The 21,469-nt window shown below is 35.3% G+C and overlaps 1 protein-coding gene across 2 annotated transcripts; it reads right to left on the bottom strand.

Moving 5' to 3' along the window:
• Nucleotides 1–178: 178 nt before the first annotated feature.
• On the bottom strand, nucleotides 179–13,633 carry LOC137387128 (DGAT1/2-independent enzyme synthesizing storage lipids-like). 2 transcript variants are annotated; one of them, XR_010977870.1, is made up of 10 exons: nucleotides 13,503–13,633; nucleotides 12,559–12,831; nucleotides 10,668–10,835; nucleotides 8,888–8,958; nucleotides 5,582–5,701; nucleotides 4,941–5,004; nucleotides 3,430–3,505; nucleotides 2,150–2,216; nucleotides 1,671–1,813; nucleotides 749–815 (listed from the first exon to the last, which is right to left on the bottom strand). XR_010977870.1 is itself a non-coding variant. In XM_068073441.1 (9 exons), the coding sequence occupies exons 1-9, from the start codon at nucleotides 13,615–13,617 to the stop codon at nucleotides 729–731; spliced, it is 1,041 nt and encodes a 346-aa protein (XP_067929542.1). In that variant the 5' UTR covers nucleotides 13,618–13,633; the 3' UTR covers nucleotides 179–728. The 2 variants fall into 2 exon arrangements, 1 of the variants encoding a protein (XP_067929542.1); XM_068073441.1 differs by lacking the exon at nucleotides 1,671–1,813 and having other exon boundaries at nucleotides 179–815.
• Between the last annotated feature and the right edge of the window lie 7,836 nt (nucleotides 13,634–21,469).

The raw sequence follows: 21,469 nt of genomic DNA, 5'->3' as shown, positions 1-21,469 counted from the left end.
AGAAATTCTAAAAGCGGGTAATTATAAATAGCTCCGCTATTGTGCAGGCTGTGTAAACAAGTTCTGAAGAAAAAAACGCAGGCCGACGCTGGTAAGCCTCATTAAGGCACAAATCAATTCAAGGGGCTACAACAGAAAGGGTGGGCAACTCCCGCTGCATATTTGGTGAACTAGAAGATGCAAGAATAGTGATACTTGTATTCAAAAATAAACAATGACTAGTACAAGGTTAGTCTATTAAAATGAAGCATTAATACAGAAAATATATCTGTAATGTTTGAAAAAGACTAGGAGATTCTAATAGTTTAAGGAAATAAATTACAATAAATTGGAATGCAGAGTACAACATTAAATAGAGCTAGACAATGTTACTCACTCTATGCCCTATAACAAGTGTTCCATTAACTGCATAAAGTTTTAGAGCAAATTTACACTAATGTGTAGACAACTCCTAAGCATAGATGAGTAAGTCATGAAGCTGAGAATATTAGTTACTAAGCTACCTTCCCTGATTTCATCAACGCCTACTTGCAAAAGCTATGATGCCAACAAGTATGCAATCAACTGATTACACATGCCAACACATGATTGGGTGAATTTATAAAATTGCACTACATAAATTAACATTTTCAATGCACTGAGTCATGTTAGTTCCATTAACAAATACAAATTGCCTACCCTGCAAACGGTTTGCAGTACTAGAAATAATTTTAGACGCCTTAGCTGAATTAAGTAAATCTATCAAGCAGAGCGAGTAGGATGCTGCCGGAGGGTCTTTGGTAGGAGTTTCTAAGATCCTCTATTGCCTCACACACCTGCAAGTATTGACAATAAGTCTCAACTGGGGAGGTGACTCATCTATGCAAGCGCAGAATCACCCAGAGTTAAATGCAGAAAAATTTGATCCAAAAAGTATGTATGAACAAGTTTTGGCGACTTTGTTATTTTGCAGAATGAACAACCCATTGTTGTACTCTAAGGCAAGTTCCTGTTACAGATAGAGTTTGACAGTTTCTGTTGCTATCATTGGTACATTTTCACCGACTTATTCACATACCGAGACCGTGGGGTAGCAGAAGACATCCGTAATCCTGATGAGTATACTAAATTCCTTGACAAATTTATTAAAAACAAAAAACTCTCTTTTAATAATTTTATTCATTCAAGTAACCAAAAGCAATTCTAGAATATTTCTTTTAGGAAAGTTTAATGCTCAAAAGGTTTGAAAAAGACTGATATTAGTGATGCACGATCTCTGGCAAGTTGTTTTGCGTCTGCCTGGCTTTTTTCGCAGTGATCTCAAGCCAAGGCTTGCAAGCATTCAACAACCCACTACTAAAGCAATTTTCATAGACTTGGATTACAATGATCATCTACAGCTTTTACCTACCCATAAACTGTGTGTTTTTCTGTTTCATTTCACATTTTCTCATTTTAATATAACCACTAGCAAATCATAGCATTTACTTTTAGGTAGCCGCAGAAAAATTCTTTTAAAATTATTCTGATATCTCATAATCATGTTCAATATAAACACTGATCTCTTCGAGTTCTTCTAGTAACCATACTCATGCCACGTCATCACATTGCATCAACACCACATTAACATGTACTAGACTACAAGAAACTTAATTATCATCTAAAAAATATAATTTTCCCAATTAAAATACCTGAGCAGTAGAAGAACTGCATAACAGGGCTTAAGTAAATTAATTGAAGAGATCATTGCAAGAAGAAGAGGCACGGCTTAAGTCTAAATCTTCCAAATGGCACGGATGGCTGCATCAGTGTAAACATGCTGTATTCTTGAATGCTGTTACAAAACGAATTAAATGTATGAATTGACTTTCCTGATGTATCGAGTTTTGGAGGTGAATGCAAAGATGGTGGAATGTGCAACAGCATTGCACCACTCTTACTACCAGTTAAAATAAAAACTTATCATATATCAAAATGAGCATTTAAACAAATACAGGTTCACAAGTTTATAATTAAAATCTAGGTTAAAATTGAAATAATGAAAGGAGCTGTCTATCCTTTAGTATTTACATAGTATCATAACACCGATGCTATAATAACAGCGCTAGAAATACAGCACAAAATAGCTATAGTAGTGATATGTCAGTGTACTTAAAACGAACTGCGTTACCTGATGAGAGAGCTGCTGTGGATGAACATCAACACCGCTAGTGTCTATAGGGGTGCCTATATAGGTTCTACAACAGTATAACTTTATTGACAGATATTCCAATAAAGGTTGGCTCAGTCATGGAACACATACAATTCCAAGATGAATACGTTGTCAGATATTCCTTCAGTATTTAATTCGGCAGTAATCTATATATATATATATATACATATATATATATATATATACTGTTTAGCTGTTAGTATAAACTATCACCCCAGCCATCTTGTGGGCTGTGAGAGATCGTCAGGTGTGCTGATAAAGCACTAAGAATCGCTATCTGCACAATTACGCTGAATTGCCAATAGACAGTTGATTGGTGCAGGAGCTAAGAGTATTGGTACACTTCGAATGAAAGTCTGGGTTCGAATCCTATATGATGCAATTTTTTTTTCATCGTCCAATTGGGGCTTCGGACGAACACTGAGATTTATATATATATATATATATATATATATATATATATATATATATATATATATAAATCTCAGTGTTTGTCATTTGTCTGTCATTTGTCCAGTTATAGCGATAAAGTTTTCGGAACGAAAAATCCACTTCGCACTAGATTTGGGCTTAGAACCTCCAGGTCTGCACACCGGCGAGCTAATCTATTTCCTACTTGCAATATAATAGATTAATTATGCACATAATCATTACATCTGGTTAAAATGCTTGAAGCGTGTGGGAAAATCCTATTGGTTATTACTAGCACGCTTGCTCATTATGCTTGCTTTTATTATATATATATTATAGTAAAGCTTTAGACTAGCTCAAGTTACTAGCTTACTAGGTAAGTTACTCAAATTCATTGGGTAATTATTTTATTACCGCAATACTGGACTGACATTCACCTAGTAACTTTATAATACTGGAACAATGGAAAGGATTTAAACCATGTGTGACCTTTACGAATAGGTCTGGAATAAGAAGGAATACTAAACGACTAGCACAAATCTTTACTATAATAAGAGCCGTATCCATCTACTCGTCCGAAGCCCCAATTGGACGATGAAAAAAAAATTGCATCATATAGGATTCGAACCCAGACTTTCATTCGAAGTGTACCAATACTCTTAGCTCCTGCACCAATCAACTGTCTATTGGCAATTCAGCGTAATTGTGCAGATAGCGATTCTTAGTGCTTTATCAGCACACCTGACGATCTCTCACAGCCCACGAGATGGCTGGGGTGATAGTTTATACTAACAGCTGCCTGATGCCAAGTAACAAATAATACTTACACAAGTTTAACAGGGAACACTCCGTAGAATATGGACAATGGCCACTTGGTCTTCTCATATATGTACTTAAATATATCTAAAAAATAAGTTGGGTTCGGCTTGATGAGCAGAAGCAGTGAATTGGAATAAAAAAAATTAATAAACATGAAAAAATCATCCCTGAAAAACAGTAGTAAGCATGAAGTCTGTGAGGTCGCTGCTAAAACTTGCTGAGTAATGTAATTTATTATTCATAAAGATCAAAAGCTATTCTTTAGCCTTATTTAAATCACAAATACCATATTACCCAGCAATGAATTAGATCATGAAATGCTTCGCATTGTAAGGTACATATACCTAAAGGCTGGTACACACTCTATCTCAGTATGTTGGTATCAATCCCACAATAAACCAGTGATCGTCTCTGATAACAATGTTCACATTATCACAAACCTATTCATGTTTACATCAGCGAATAGTCCACGCCATAGAGTTTTCATTACACAATGGGGTCACTGCACTGACAAAATACTAATCCCATAGCAGCTATCATGAATGGAAATATAGATCAAGCAATCAGTGACAGACAATCACCATCATCGAAATAGTACACATTGCGCAGACAGTCGTGGATGCTCAGCAAAATATCAGGAAAGTATAACAGCTATGATACTTCCCGACATACCCGCATTGCCTCAGTGATGTCAGCGGTTTACAGTGTACTTAGTCGACGAATAATAATAGAAAGGACAACCCCGATATGTGGCTATACAGACAGGAGCTTATCAGACCTACATTATATACAGATAGGATATACAAACCATCCTTTACATAGGAGTTTATTGTCTGTCACCCTAATCACACTAACCTTTACTGACCCCTGCTAAATCACTGGACTTATTCACCATGAGCAAATTGGCCTCAGCCATTGACCTCAAATTGACTCCATAACTGATTTTCTAAATGTTTTCTAAACTAACTTAATAACCTGTTACTAATCATACAAACACCCCTATTGGCAGGATACATGTAACAGAGACTGTCATAGGCTTACTAAAGCAACGGACAGAAATACTGAAATTCCTCAATATGTTATGGTACATGAAACACAATAAAACACAGCATAGCACAACAAAACTAAAGAGTCTTTTAAAATCAAACTGAAGCTATCTTACAAATTTGCACAAAAAACCACTTGACAAAGTTCAAATTTTTTAGTAAACTCAAGCTAGCAAATGATGATGCTATCAGTTATAATATACTTATATATTATATAACAAACAATGATTATAACTGGCAATGACAATACTACCTGTTAACTTGAGCTTAACTTAACCATAATTCCAACTTAAAGTGGTAAGGCTATACTTCACACATTAGATGAACCCTTATATTTAGTAGCTTCCCCACAACACAATCCTCATGTTAAATTATATACTTGGTTATGCGAGAAATTAAAATTGATTTGCAAGTATTTTACAAAGAGAGACCAATTACCATAGATAATAGCTATCTTGTTTTCAGTAACTCACCTGCACCAAAAGGCAATGTATTTATAGCCTGCCTGGTGTTCTTTGTGAATATCGGGATGATTGGCTAAAACATGAAAAAAAAACCAAATGGTATATATATTCACCGGAACTGCCTACTTTACATTGCTAATAATGAAATCGCTCTCTACTCTTTCTAATGTTTGTGAGTTTCTTACATTTAATAGAGTTGCGCACACAGTCATAGACAATGTATTTGTTTTACTGTTACACTTGATAATCCACAGTGTTTATCACTCAGTTCTTTTGGTCTGCGAAGAGAATTAATCGAAATACAACATCTATATACATAAATATCAGTGTTTGTCTGTCATTCGTGTGTCTAGTAATGGCAATAACGTTTTAGGAATGAAAATTCCAGTTCACATTGGATTAGAGTTCAGAACATCGAGATCTGCAGACAGGCGAGCTAACCCACTAAACCACACAGCCTACTTGTGATACAATATATCAATTGTGTACATCATACTTATTACACCCATTTTCAATTCTGATTGGTTAAAAATACTTACACTTCAGCTAGCATGCTTAAAGATCATGATGGAATCTTTTTTCCTAACGCTTGCTAGGGCTACTATTGTAATGGCACATAATGTCAGTCATAATAAAATTACAAAACTCACAGCCTTGCTAGCGATAGCGACTTTAGCGAAGCCCAACCGCTTGTTCCAGAGGAGGTCATAGTTGTGACTAAATAGAGCTTCTCGAATACCACCAGGCGCAATAGCTACGATGTTTCCCTCCTAAAATGAAAGCTAGAATTTAAAACAGATTAGCACAATTGGTTTGAGACTCTTCATAAGATTTACAATAACGTAAAATTTTGTAATGCTAAATACATAGCCTTTTAAAAAAACTTATAATGTATATCAAAATTTATATAAATCTGTACGAGCAGACCTACCATAATTATGTTTCTTAGTATAGACCGTACAGAACAACCGTGTCTTAAAGTCACATTTTACAGACCTGCCCACAAAGTAATGTATGACTGGTCAAACTTAGGATAACCATCATTCCATTACAGCGGAACCTCGGTTCTTGAACGCTTCGGTTCTCGACCAATTCGGTTTTCGACCAAAGAAATTGAGATTTGTTCGTCTCGGATCTCGAACATAAATTCGGTTCTCGACCAAACTGGAGCATGCGCATTAGAATAAAATGTTCGAATCAGCTCTTGAAACAGCACGGAAACATTCGTTAACAAAGGCAGAGGCAAGTTAGGCTTCATAAATTCTTTACAAAAAGGAAGGAACCATCTGGGACGATGTCCTTCAACAGAAGAGATTTGCTAGAGAGATAACCCCTCCAGTCGAGTTACCATAAATTGTGTTGGAGGAAGGTTCTCCTTCAGAGATGTGAAGTAAACGTGCCATTGCTGTTTATATTTTTCCTTTTTTACGATTTTGAGGTAACTGATCAGCTGTATTTTTCGCTGTTTCGTTATCAATTTCGGCATTTTTTGGTATTGTATCTTAATGTGGAATGTTTTCGATGTTTTGAGAGCAAAACATACAAAATGTTTACTTTTTGTTTTCTGTTTTCATCATCATAGATAGAAAATCTTTTATTAAAATAAACATGACCTATATCTACCTGTTTTTATCCCACGACCACACGAGCGGAGCGGAAGTGTGGGAGTTTTTATGATAAATGTATGTGCACACAACTTACGAAAATTATTCATCAACAATGAGACGAACCCTTGGCTAGAAATTTCATCAACAAATTTAAGCATCGGAATGTAAAGTCGTTAAAGTATAATAACGATACAAAACACATTTAAACCTATTTAAATATGTTACCAAGTCTTTGTAAGCCGTCGGTATTATCTTTAAACTTACCCATCTGCTCGGATTATACACAAATAGACAGATTAATTTGAACGAAAAATGCTACAAAACGCTTGAAAAGCTCGGTTTAATAAAAGTTAAGACCGAAAATTGAAACGCCAATAAAGCCGTGCGACAGATAGTAGAACTATTTAGCAGTGCGCATTTCACGAGAAAACCGTGCTCATTTCATCAGTCTATGGCATTTACTACTTGTAATCGAATTTATTCGAAGGTTTCTGTAATAAACGTAGACCGTTTGAGGCGTAGACCGATTTACAGGTACGAAATTGTGGTACACAGTTTATCAGCCTGTGTTTTTTGTCCAATCACCAAAAGTTTCATTATTTGAAACGTTATCCGAAATTCTTTACAACTTATGTACAAGCTAGGGCCGAACGACAACGCCCCTTCATGACGAGAACATTTTTTATTTTGCTACAGTTTTATACGCGTGAATGCTCCTACCCGCTTTCCGTTAAAGATCGCTTATCAAAACCATTCTACATTCAACGCAACCAACTTTCAAACTGTGTATAGTACACAGTAGCTCGCCATTTTACTTCTAATTTTGCATTTCAGAGTTATAATAAACATATTTCTTTATTGTTGTTGAATTACATACATTACAGTAAATTAGGCCTACAGCTTTATAACACTTTTATAACAGCTTTTATTTTGCTGCAGTTAGCAGAAATCTTCGAAACGCGTGAACGCTCATAGGTTTTCTATTATTGCTGTATTACTATATTAACAATATTGGTTATTTTAATAATATCAGTGCATTTTACTTATAATATTGGCCAACATTGCATTTCTCCTATTGCAAGGGAGAGATATAAACGTGTAATATTTTCCTTTCATTGTTGTTGTTTGTCATGACCAAACACTTTTTAAATAAGTTTTCTAAAAACATATATAAATACCACAACTTCTCGATATTGCTACCTATGACGTTTTGAAATGTAAACAAAATTGTGTATTGGTTTTCTATTATTACTATATTAATAAAATTGATTATTCTAAGAATATCAGTGCATTTTACTTCTAATATTGGCCAATATTGCATTTCTCCTATTGCAGAGGGAAAATATAAACATCTTTTCCATTCATTATTGCTGTTTGTTGTATATAATAACACCCACACCCAGTACATTACAGCTACCATTGCAGTTATCCTATTGCACTGCAGAGCCATTTGATTGCTAATATTGCATTTCTCAACCATCAGTACCCTTCATTTTTTTGCCAATATCTCTGGCCATCTCTTTGGTCGTGGGCTGTATGACAGTGGAATTTCTAGTTTATAGTATGTAGTATACAGCACAGTTTATGGTGTAAAATGTTAAAAAAAATACTTTACCGAAGCTGTTATCTTGGCTTGGAACGGATTAAAACTTACATGGGAAATCATTGTTTCGGATCTCGAACAACTCGGTTTTCGAACAGCCTTCTGAAACGGATCATGTTCGAGAACCAAGGTTCCACTACACTTGCAAATTAGCTATACGCATGAAGAGGTCTGCCCAGTAGTGAAACACTGGAGACAAGCTGATTAATGAATTATAACAGACCTGCCAGTAAGTACCTTATGACAGACCTGCCACTGAGTTGCTTCAACAGATGTGCTGGTAAGTAGCCAATGACAGAATTGCCAATGAGTCAACTATAACAGACCTGCCAGTAAGTAGGCTGTGACAGACTTACAAATGAGTCACCTACAACAGACCTGTCTGTAACTAGCTTATGACAGACCTGCCAATGTGTTACTTACAACAGACCAGTCTGTAATTACATTATAACAGACCTGCCAATGTGTTAGCTACAACAGACCAGTCTGTATCTACTGTATGACAGGCCTGCCAATGAGTCACCTACAACAGACCTGTCTGTAACTATCTTATGACAGACCTGCCAATGTGTCAGCTACAACAGACCTATGTGCAGGTGACCAGTATGTTAGAGTCTATGTAGCTATCAACGAATCTCACATTATGCAACTGACGACAAGCTGACTACAATAAAGATAAGGGTGAGGGCAGTGACTTACGAATCATGAACAATCACCTGGACAACGGTTTAGACAAGTTAGTTTACCTTCAAGAGTTTAGTACAGCCCTCCACTGTACCTGGTTGAACTTGAAACACTTTCATGAGTCTTTGAAAACCTGCAAAATCATAAACATTACTAAATCCTTTCTAAGAAGTTAAAAAGCAGAGAACATGTAGATTATAAGCAAAGCAAGTATTTTTTTAGTTCACGTACCGTCAGTTCAAAGTTATAACACGTTTCATAAATAAACTAGTTGATAATATACTTTTTAGATAATAATTTGGGGTATTTAAATTCACAAGTCTATCAAGCTAATACATTTAACAATTTTGGATCCAAGCAGATTAGAATTACAATGGTTGGATATATTTAGCTCAGCCAGGGTGTCCACACTTGGATGCCTCGTGAGCTACTTTTCAAATGGTCAATATTAAGATGATCTACTTAGTGGTGGTGATGGTAAACCATCCCACTTCTAAAATTACAAAGTCAAATTAATCGAGCATAATACTTTATTTATAAATATAAAATCAACAAAACAGACTATTACTTTGGATAAAACGTTTTGTTACTATGCTCTCTAAGAGTAAGCTTCTGAAGATTGGTCTTGGCAAGCATGAACCTATTTAGTAATGAAGTGTTTTATCTAAAGTTATCGTCTGTTTTAACTTGCTCTAATTTTATCTTCGAGCCCTCTGCTCGGATTTTACGCTTTTATTCAGATATTTATAAATATATATTTATAAATGTATATCTTTATAAATATACATGTATATAAAGATAAACAATGTATATTTATAAATACATGTATATATACATACTTATAAATACATGTATATATATATTTATAAATAAATATCATTATAAATATATATATTTATAAATATATATCTTTATAAATATATATCTTTATAAATATATATATATTTATATCTTTATAAATAATCATCATAATAGATTAGTGTCTGATGAGTGCTAAATATTTTAACATCTTTTTAGCATGCAACTCTAAATTATACAGTTTTTATCAAATTTTACACTGCTCTTTTATTATCTATTTTATTTATCTTTACAAATATATATCTTTATAAATATACTAGCCTTAAGCCCAGCAATGCTTAGAATTTCGTTAATGACAAAAAACCCATCAACACGTTCATTGCGGGTAATTGTACTTAATGTATGCAAAGGTGCATTCATGAGTTCATAATCAGATAGACTGTAGCACATTTATATGGAACACAAAGTTTTAATTTTGACAATTAAGCCTGGCATTGCTCTTGCACACTAAATACGCCATAGTGATTTGCTGAAGAACTCCTATAACTCTTGCTTCACACGAGAATTCGTTAACTTCACTGAGCATCGATCTTATTATCCTCCAGCTGTGGAATGTGCTCGAGTGGTGTGAGCGATAGAGTGTTTGTCTCACAAGCCGACTATCGCCGGTTGAACACCAGCGCAAGAAAATCTTTTACAAAGCATTTTAAATTTACAGGTAAACACGAATATTAAGAAAGTGGCAAACTCTGTTAGGAAGAGGGTTAGTTATGGCGATTAGCATTGGTGTGGCAGCAGGCACACTGACGCGAGGTGGACAGCTCAGCAATTGAATTGACCGGTAGCTCGTGATGGATGTATTGGGCAATCCTGAGCTAAGCAAATAGTCGGGTGCTTGTGACAGTACGGGCATGGTACAAGCATCTGAGGTTGACGATTTCACTAGATGAGCACGGCTAAGTGGAATATTCAATAATACATATTATTTCCTCTCAAATCTAGTTTCTCAATGGAAACGAGAAGACAAATAGTAACTGACAATACCTGGCACATAAAATAAACATTTATCTCCAATTGGGTGAATGAGTCTTTGTTTGTACAGATATATTTTAGATATCAAATAATATATGTCTATTGGCAGGGCTCCATGATAATAGATGAGTAAAGCAGGTCCTTTATCCGGAATGTTCTCCAATCCCTCCACAGCATAACCTGCAAGTATACGCGAATAGATGACTAGACTTAGCAGGTACAAAAAAACAAACACGCAATGACATTTCTATGAGATAGAGCAGATAGAAAGCCTTTTTGACACATTGAGAGTATTATCTAAAAAAAATACCTAAATAGCCTAAATTTACCTAAATAGCCTTAATCATACAAAGGCCATGCAGGTAAATCTATATTTTTGATAGAATACGGTTTTCGCCAATTCAATCGTCTATCTAAAGCCCAACCTGTAGCAAGAGACACATGAGAAATGCTAGACAATGAGGCCATGACTGCTTCTACTCATTTGGTGTAAATATAAAACATCAGCAAATGACAGGCATTGTTAATAGTTGACAAGTATGTAGCATCAGCACGCTGCGTAGATGTTCTTTGTTTACAGGAAATTACAGCTACACTCCTCATATGTAGTTGCAAGTGATTGCCCTCGATTTGCTAATTTCAAATAGTTACTAGAATTATTTCCAAAACAGAAAATTTAGTTCTATGTTAAAAGCTTGTTGCCAAATTTTCAATAGATCAATATTTGAAATTTTATAACAGTGGTCAAAATTAGTTCATCACTAAAATCCTATAATTAATGTAACTAGAAATTCCACTGTCATACAGCCCACGACCAAAGTGATATTGGAAAAAAGAAAGGGTACTGGTAGTGAAGAAATGCAATATTAGCAGTCAAATAGGATAACTGTAATGGTAGCTGTAATGTACTGGATGTGGGTGTTATTATATACAACAAACAGCAATAATGAAAGGAAAAGATTATATATTTATATCTCTCCCCTGCAATAGGAGAAATGCAATATTGGCCAATATTAGAAGTAAAATGCACTGATATTATTAGAATAACCAATATTATTAATATAGTAATAATATAAAACCAATGCACAATTTTGTTTACATTTCAAAACGTCATAGCTAGCAATATCAAGAAGTTGTGATATTTATATAGATTTTTAGAAAATCTGTACTACGTAGTCATTGTTCTGTCGTCATCCAAACTTATAATTAAATATTGTAATTACCTCACAAAGATCGTTGGAAAAGAAATCATCGTCATTTCCTTTACTTACACTGCGTTGGACATCAGTTAGAATACCAAAGCACTCAAGAGTGTCTAGAATGTCAGTTACTTTGAAATCGGCAAAAAAAGAAACTTTCTTGAAATGAAATGATTTCAGTACTCCTACGTTAATTACAGAAACCTTTGGCAATTCGACAATGCTACAGACTGGTGAAATGTGTACGTTATTTTTCCGTAGAATGCGCACGACTTAATCGTTCTATTCTCTGTCGCTCGGCGTTTCAATTTCTGGTCCTAACTTTTATTAAACCAAGCTTGTCAAGTGTTTTGTGAAGAATTTCAGCCAAATTAATTTGACTATTTGTGTATAATCCGTTCAGATGGGTAAGTTTTAAGATAATGCCGACGGTTTACAAAGACTTGGTAACATATTTAAATAGGCTTATATGTGTTTTGTATCGTTATTATACTTTAACGACTCTACAAAACGATGGTTAAATTTGTTGATGAGATTTCAAAACAAGGGTTCGTCTCATTGTTGATGAATAATTTTCGTAAGTTGTGTGTACATGCATTTATCATAAAAACTCTCAAACTTCGCTCCCGCTCATTTGGTCGTGGGATTATCCACAAAAAGCCTCAAGCTATAATGTATGTGTAATGAGCACATGTGAGGCTCACCATGCCACAGGGAAGCTTGTCCTTCCCAGAGTACAGCAAGGGTTTGTCTCGCGCCATCCCAGAAATCCTTGTGGTAAGCCTCATGGAGGTGACTCCGCCACCGGTAAATGGTGAGAAACAACGCCGAGGCGTACAGCAGTATAAGCAGCATTAAGGGAAAGACTAAGAATATGACGACCGGCCAGTAGAGCAGATTTATGTATTCCAGTAGCAAGACGTGATCAAACCCGAGTATGTCCCCAACCAACCATTCATACTGGGCGTAAATAAAATCTGAAAATAATGTAATGCCCATTTCATTGCTGAACTGTAGAACACAGGTACAAGAGTAAGGGTTGCTAAGAAAAATGGCCTTCCGTGCATATCACCATATCATATCATAGAACTTCATCAAATAAGATGGAAAAGTAACTGTAGCAAATATTTATACAACAAAAATTATGCAAAACTTATTGCTTGGCTGTGTTTGCTATTATATTTATTAGTACTGTGGCAGTCTAGTGTACCATAGAAAATCGTCAGGTGTGCCATGAGAAATTATCAAAAAGTAGTCTTTTTTCAAACTACAACTATATTATTTCTGTTCGATTTTTTTATCATAAACCACAAAGATTAACTATTTGGAGCTACCGGAAGGCGGTCAATTAGAACAGTAAGTTAAAGTCACGAGCTCCATTCCCATACAAAGCGACATTTTATACTGGCCTCTAACCCTGGCTTCGAACAAATGAACAGACAGATACCACTCTTATTATAACAATGATTATCATATTCCACGTGAGATGGGGTTGTGCCAGGTCTACAGTTATCTTTGCGTATATCACGATACCGACATTAACACACAGATTGCCTTAGTTATTGCCTGTCAATAAATGAAGATTTCTATTATTCTAAGATTCTATTATTAAATATAGAAAACTTGTAGCTGACTTCTATATACTTACCTAATATTCCACACACAGAAGAAGTAATGACCCAAAACATCCTTGACAGAATTAAGGAGAAGGTAGACCTTGTATCTCCATCAATGAATTCATCTGCAGAGCAACATTGACTCATTCTTTAGTCTGTAGTCTGAAACACCAAATGCATGTTATATATGAAAAGTTTCAAAAGAGATATGCTAAGAGATAAGAAAGAAAACTCTATGATCACTAACCATATATATGTATCAAGGTATTTCACAGATATTTAGCTAAAAACTAATCAATAGTGTTACAGCTAACATTGAATCTGATACTAAAGCAAATTACTTTTAACATAGTGTTCCTGGCAATGAATTGACAAAGCGTTTATACAAACAAATAAGCACAAAATCATCAAAGTAGGAAAATATTTTATAAGAGGAAAAACCAATTAATCTTGAAAAACAAAAGGAGAAAATAAAAAAATATGGCTCGAGGTTGTAATCGAAAGCATATTAACAAAGTGGGTAAATTAAACTGATCTCCCAAATAATGTCAGATAAACATACGCAAAATATCCTTTCTTTCTTATCTTAAAAAAATTAACTATAAAAAGTGTAAGATAAGAGTAGATAACACGAGCATTACTACTTTGTCCAAAACAGGAACGTAACTTCAGATAACAATAGTTTAACTTCTGCGTATCATATATTTTTATAGGCTTGAATCTTTTTCATCGTAATGGTTTGTGTTACTATTACATCATTGCCCTGTCAATTATCCAGTTTTGGCGTATCATCTCTAAAAATTTTGCACCATTTTACATGTTATACTGAAGCTAAAACATAGTTCTTCATTTTTGGTGCAAAATAACACCTTTTTTATATAAATAAAAGACCGCAAATTACGGACAGGACTACAAATTACAGACAGTAGAAAAAGTGTCATGTAAGTTGTTTGACTCGCTTTAAATAGCAAAATCTCACATACTTGCCGAGGATTGTCGCATATTAGGCTATAAAATTTGGCAATCCCAAAGCGATAATCCCGCGATGATGTCCAATCCCAAAAGTGACGTTCAGAAACGCAGATTTCAGTTACATCTATGTACATGTATATAAATCTTAAAGTTTAAATTGAACTTGTTCAAAAACTAATTTTTTTGCTACTATTACCCATTTTTTTAATTTGCTGTTTCAATTTCAAATGTGCATTACACTTCTATTTCTGGTTTTTCGCAAGGCGCGATACCCATTGAAGTGGATTTAGGTTCGTAGGCTAAGAGGGGCTGTTTGAACCCCGACCTCTGTTTTAAAGGAATCGCAACTCCTAACTTGTTGCTGCTTAGTAAGGGAAAAATATTACTTCCTTTGGGTCCTGACAAGTGGAAATGACCAGAGAGATGCAACTGTTCTGCTGGTGCACTGTGATGCTGGTGCCCTAAAATTCTAGCACAATCTGAGAGATTGTCAGTCTAGTTGCTTATTGGAGATGATGATTGCTGGTGCACTGTGCTGCTGGTGCAATCTGAGAAATTAACAGCCTAACTGTTAATTGAAGATGATGCTTGATGGTGTACTTGTGTTTGCTGGTGCACTTGTGTTTGCTGGTGCAATGAAAGAGGAGCCGATCTCGTTGATGTTCGAAGAAAGATCGAGTGAAGGTTACAGTATGTCATGTATTGTGCACAAGAATGAACATATTCATACAGACAGAGTATTTATATCATAATAGGGCGGGCTTTAGCAAGTTTAACAGGTTAAAAAATAGCTAGGTACATGAAAGTTTGTAGTGAAAAACAGGCCCAGCCCAGCATAAGATTAGATAATGGCTACACGTATGATGACTACCTATACAGAAACAAGGAATAATTATGGATATGCATAATTGGTTATTTGTATCAGTCCACATCACTAATTCAGTACATGCTAATACTTTTTACGCAGACAATTGTATCTCGAGTAGGAGCCACTACATTCTTTCTCCATTCAGTCAGACAAATTACTAAACAAAGACAGTCCGGTATCTCATTTTTACATTTGTACCGATATTTATATATCTGTATATATCTGTATATATCTGTATATCATATATATATATATATATATATATATATATATATATATATACAGTCAAACATAGATAACTCGTCCACGGATAGCTCGAACACATGGTTAATTCGAACATTTCCTTTGGTCCGTTCCCACGTAATGATAAATTGCTATAGATAACTCGAACTCAACACTGTTAATTCGAACTGTTTTTTTGCCCAACGGCTACCGAAACTGTTGTTATCGCTTTAGAAAATCACTTTATTCAAAGCCATAGAGGTAAACTTCATCTTTTCGTAATTCATAAGCGTCGTTATTACCACCATCGGCAAAATATTTTTGTCAACGACTTTTCTAAAAGTTTGGTGAAATTTGATTTATACTGCTATACGATGAGTAGCACGGGCTAGCCGGGTCACGCGCCCAAGGATTTTCGCCAACCACATACAAAACAAAAATCACATGTTGTTTTTGTTTAGTATGTGCGTGGCGAAAATCCTTGAGTGCGTGACCCGGCTAGCCCGTGATGAATAGTTTTCCGACGTTGATTCCGTGTTGAATCAACGTCGGAATGTTGAATGTTTAAAACGTCTTGAAAATTGTTGTAATTAAACTTTAACGTTGTCTGAGCTACAAAAAACTATTTATCGTTTGACCTAAACACAGAATACGTGTGTACATCCAATAAATATCTATTAAAAAAACGTGAGTGATATAGAATGTACGTAAAACCTCGTAAAACTTCTAATCGAACTGCCTCGGAGTGTTGCTCTTAACGAATCCCAGGTAAAGTAAGATAATCTTTGCATAAACTCCAAGAAAAAACGGCAAAATTGATCGTGGGTAAAACCCCAAAAGAAAAAAATGTCTTTTCTTTTGAGCATTTCAACAACGATCAAGTTTTGCCAATGTCAATCTGAAAAACGTCCTGGCAATAACATCACCTCAAACAACAAACCAATCTCAAGTGATAGAAAAATCTCTATACTTTTTCATAAAAACGTTTTAAACTTTACATTAGAAGCATTTAATTTGAAACAAGCCATTTGTGCTTTTGATTTATATTATAGTTTGTATATGTACATGTATCTACTAATAAATAAGTAAATATATGGACTTGTGACAGTGCTCTGATAACTTGAACGCTCTGATAATTCGAACACTTTTGCTCGATCCCTTGAAGTTCGAGTTATCCATGTTTGACTGTATATATATATATATATATACATATATATATATATATATAGCAATATATATAGCAATATATATAACATATATAACAATATTATTGCTATATAATATATATAGCAATAATATATAGCAATATATATATATATACATATATAGCAATATATATGTATATATATATATATATTGCTATATATATATTGCTATATATATATATTGCTATATATATATATATGCCTAAACCCTCTAAGCAATATGCTGGAGGAGACTCAATATGGGTACCAGTTTAAGAGTGGCACCAAGATAAACCACCTCTTCTACATGGATGACATCAAGCTGTACGCTAACAAAGAAAGGGACATTGATTCGCTAATACACCTCACTCAGGTATACAGCAAGGACATCGGAATGACCTTCGGTATTGAGAAATGTGGAAGGCTAATTCTTAAGAAAGGCCATTCTATGTTCACAGATGGCCTAAGAATGCCAAATGGTACCATCAAAGATATAGAAGAAGGGTACAAGTACTTGGGGATTATGCAAAGCAACATCAACCACGAAGCCGAGGTACGTCACAAAGCCATTACCGAATACAAGAAATGCCTTCGGCAGGTCTTACGGAGCCAGCTCAATGCCAAGAACCAAGTCATGGCAATAAATACCTATGCACTGCCAGTAATAAGATATCCAGCAGGCATAATAAAGTGGACTGAGGAAGCTATCAAAGAAACAGATATAGCAACTCGTAAACTGCTGACCATGCATGGAGCACTCCACCCAAAATCTGACACTACTAGATTGTATCTTGATAGGAAAGATGGTGGTAGGGGACTCAAAAGTGTACAGCAGACAGTGAAAGAAGAGGAGCAAAGCATCAAAGCATATGCAGCCTCCATGGCCATCTCAGCTAGCAACTTATCAGTTGCTAGCTGAAATTCAATCGGCTGCTCTTACAACGGACCTACGCCCTGATGATGAGGAAATTGACTGGCACACGAAACCTCTTCATGGTGCTTACCACCAACAAATATCTAAGGTTGGCGATCTTCAACAGACATATATGTGGCTGAACAAAGGAAACCTAACGGCCAATACAGAGTCCCTAATCATGGCAGCCCAGGAGCAAGTGCTCCCAACAAGGCAACTCCAAACGAAAATCTATCACACTAGAGACGATCCTAGATGCAGACTGTGCAAAGATGCACCTGAGACCATCCAACACATCATCAGTGGATGCAAGCAGCTAGCAGGGAACGCATAAACTGAGCGACATAATCATGTCGCAGGTGTTGTGTATAGAAGTCTATGTGATGAGTATGGCCTTAATAAACCACAACACTGGTGGGAAGCTCCTGGTAAGGTCACTGAAAATGACCGCGCTAAGCTCCTCTGGGACTTCTATATCCAAACTGACAAGCATGTCCTAGCAAACCAACCAGATATAGTGGTGGTAGACAAGGAGAACAAGAGAGCTACTATAATAGATATAGCAGTACCCAATGACTACAATATAGCCAGCAAAGAAAAAGAAAAGGTAGAGAAATATCTCCCTCTTGGAGAAGAAATTGAAAAATGCTGGAATGTAAGAACAACTGTAATCCCAGTAGTCATTGGGGCACTAGGCGCAATAACACTGGCGCATAAAATGTGGCTTGCCCGAATACCAGCAACAATCAACTCAGGTGAGTTGCAGAAAAGTGCGCTATTGGGAACAGCTAAGATCTTGAGGCGAGTGCACAAACTTCCAGGTTTCTGGTAGGAGACCCGAGTTAGAGCAGAATTTACCACCCATACGGGGTATCCGGGGTGAGGAAACAATTTATATATATATACCGAAATTTATACCGATATTTATACGTTTGTATATCGATAGGTACTAGTATCATCATATTCAAAGTTTTGATGAATAGCTTATGCTGGAACAGTAACCTTTTTTATACACACACTTCTATGCACGAATTGTTATTACTAATTCAACATATTCAGAATTTTTATTTTGTTTTCTCCAGTTCATATTAATTGTATTATTACCAAATTGTCTTTTATTGTAATCGTAGAAAAACAGCCTTAATTTGACTGTTACTTGCTAATTAGTTCACGTTTACATTTAAGCACTTTTATTGTTGTTTTATTTTGTTTCTTTATTTATTTGACCCGCACAAAACATTTTTCTCATGATATGAAGTTTGAAAGTTACAGCTGTTTGACAAAGTTTAAAAACTTTTACAGTTGTTTTATTTTTCTCTTAATTTATTTAAACTCCACAAAACACTTTTCTCAAGATATGTAGTTTGAAAGTTAGAATGGTAACTGTTGATATATGTTAAATAAAAATCAATTTGCTGTGCAAAGACTTTTATTACCCGGACACTGCCGGGCACTCAGCTAATAGCATTTATAAATGTTATTAGCTGAATAGCTAAATTATTAAAGTATTCAGAGATAATGAGCTTTGACTATTTATACTAGTAATACTAGCAAATCGGAAACAAGCTTATTCCTATTTTCCTTAGGAATACCAAAAAGGACTATCTATGGCGCCTTAAAGTGCCTCGCGTTGCGTGTTCGCAACTTGAGTTGTGCAACTCAAGTTGTACAACTCGAGTTGTAAACACGCAACGCGAGGCACTGTAAGACGCCATAACTATCAGAAATCTAACTGATATTGATGCCAAGGATCTACTAGAAAGGCTTGCTAATTTTAGCCTGGACCTATATTCATATGGCAGTGATGCAAATGTAGACTATGATCCTAGTAATAATTCTCTTTTAAATCATTCTGAGGAATCAGATGATGATGCTCAGCCACTACTAGCAAAGACCAAGAAATCTTTAAAGAAAACTTACTCATACCGTAAAAGTGACAACTTTGCTAGTAAGTTCAGGTTATTAAATCAACCTGTTGAGATGGATGATGGTGAAATTTCAATAGAAACCATAACCAAGTATTTAAAAAATTGTTATCATACTCAGCACTCAGGAAATCTCTCAGGGTGACCTACACATAAATCAAAACATTTCTGGTATCGGCTTAGTAATAAGATTCATGGGCATGAAGCGCCTCAAGATTTATTGGCAATTAAAATCAAAGTGCCTATTATTGTGAATGAAATGTCTAAAAATTGCTTTCTCAAGATACGAAGCGTCTTGAAAAAGGTAGATGATGCTTTCGAAAATTAAGAAGCTTAAAAGCAGGTCGATTGTGGAAAGTCATATCGTCAGTGGAGCGTATCAGAAAGGTCTGCACAGAATTACCACGAGAAAGTTGCTCAAGCCTTGACAAGCAGATGGTTTCATTTACAAGCAGGTGTCAGCTAGGCAATATGTTTCAAAAAAGCCAGACTCCACCAGTTTAAAAAACTTTGTTTTGGCAGTTTTAAGAGGATTAGTTTATGATTTTGGGATTTATAGAGGAGAAGGAACCTTTACCAAATTCAAATTGGAAAATGGGTCAGTAGTGCAGGGAGTAGAAACTGTGCTTCGTGCAACAAGTGATTTAGAGCCAGACAAGCATATCCTGTTACAAGGTTTTTACAACAATTCCACTTATTGATCATGTAGACAGATGGAATTGTCACCTCTCATTCTCTTTCACTGGAATGATTAGTGCTAAATATGTGCCAGTACAGTTTTTTTCTGATAAGGTAATGGAGTCAAAAGAAAGAGATGCAATGTAGCACTTTGTTGCAAAAAGTAAAGAGAATGAACAAAACTGCGTCATAAAATGGTTTGACAAAAAAAACACATTCTAATGGTACCTTCTTAGCATAGGTTGCACCCTGTCAAAGATTATAGAAGATGGTGTAAAGCAAAAAAACTTTATTCATTCTAAGACCAGCAGTCGTCAAAAAATAAAACTTATTAATGGTAGGTGTAAATCGTTGTGACCAAGCCATTTCTTACTATCAAGTAACAGCCAGGTCAAAATTATGGCCAATTGGTGTGATTATGCATTTTTAAACTTAGCAGTTAATAAATGCTGGCTCACGTATAGAAACCTTCAATCTTTCAAACAAGCCAGTGCATTTATTTGACTACCGTTTTTGTTATGGAAGAACAGTTGATGGCTAAATCCAGCGGCTAAAGAAAACAATTTTAAATAAAATAAAAAGCTATGAAAGAAAATAATTTGAGAAAAAAAACAGATGAAGAGCTACAAGAAAGATAGTCCCACTTTCAATGTACTGCCATTGGATGAATGGAGCAAAAATCTTGCCAGAAGCAATGACACTCAATAAAAATGCTCGCTGTAGGTGGGAAGGCTGCGCAGAGAAAACTAGCATATGCTGCACAAAATGCAAAATGTTTTTGTGTATTGTTCCATCTATATTCGGAAGTATCATTTCATGAAAGTATCTGTTAGTTTTGCTTACAAATTCGAGAGAATTTGGCTTTAATTTTATTATTTGTTTTTATTGTGATTGTTGTTGTTGTTGTTGTTGTTGTTTGCCATTTTAAAGTTACTGAGTTCCACCGTCCTTTACAGTCAACAGTGCAGTAAATAAAATACCATTAAAATTGACTAGAATGTGTTTTGTCTTAGTTATAGAAACATGACTTGAAGTTTAAAAATGTGGCTCAAAGTCTTTTGGGTCTCAAAGTGATACGATCGTAGGGGCGCCTTATAGGCGCCTATTAGAACCGACATTTTTCAATGCTAATTTGTGATAAACCACCACTGACTATTGATACTAAATTCGTTACAATAGGGAATGGAGGAAAGGGTATACTGCATGAATTCATACTATATCATTAACTTTTACAAAC

This window comes from Watersipora subatra, chromosome 2 (genome assembly GCF_963576615.1).
Source record: "Watersipora subatra chromosome 2, tzWatSuba1.1, whole genome shotgun sequence".
NCBI lineage: Eukaryota > Metazoa > Bryozoa > Gymnolaemata > Cheilostomatida > Watersiporidae > Watersipora > Watersipora subatra.
Note: the sequence above shows the minus strand (reverse complement) of the source record. Positions and strands in the feature narration are given on the sequence as shown.

Excerpts from the sequence above, each read along its gene's own strand:
- LOC137387128 (XM_068073441.1), bottom strand. The coding sequence starts at position 13,617 with ATGAGTCAATGTTGCTCTGCAGATGAATTCATTGATGGAGATACAAGG. Across the intron at positions 10,836-12,558 it reads ACAAGCTTCCCTGTGGCATG|GTTATGCTGTGGAGGGATTG; the intron begins GTGAGCCTCACA and ends GTATACTTGCAG. Across the intron at positions 816-2,149 it reads CACAGCAGCTCTCTCATCAG|GTGTGTGAGGCAATAGAGGA; the intron begins GTAACGCAGTTC and ends CAATACTTGCAG.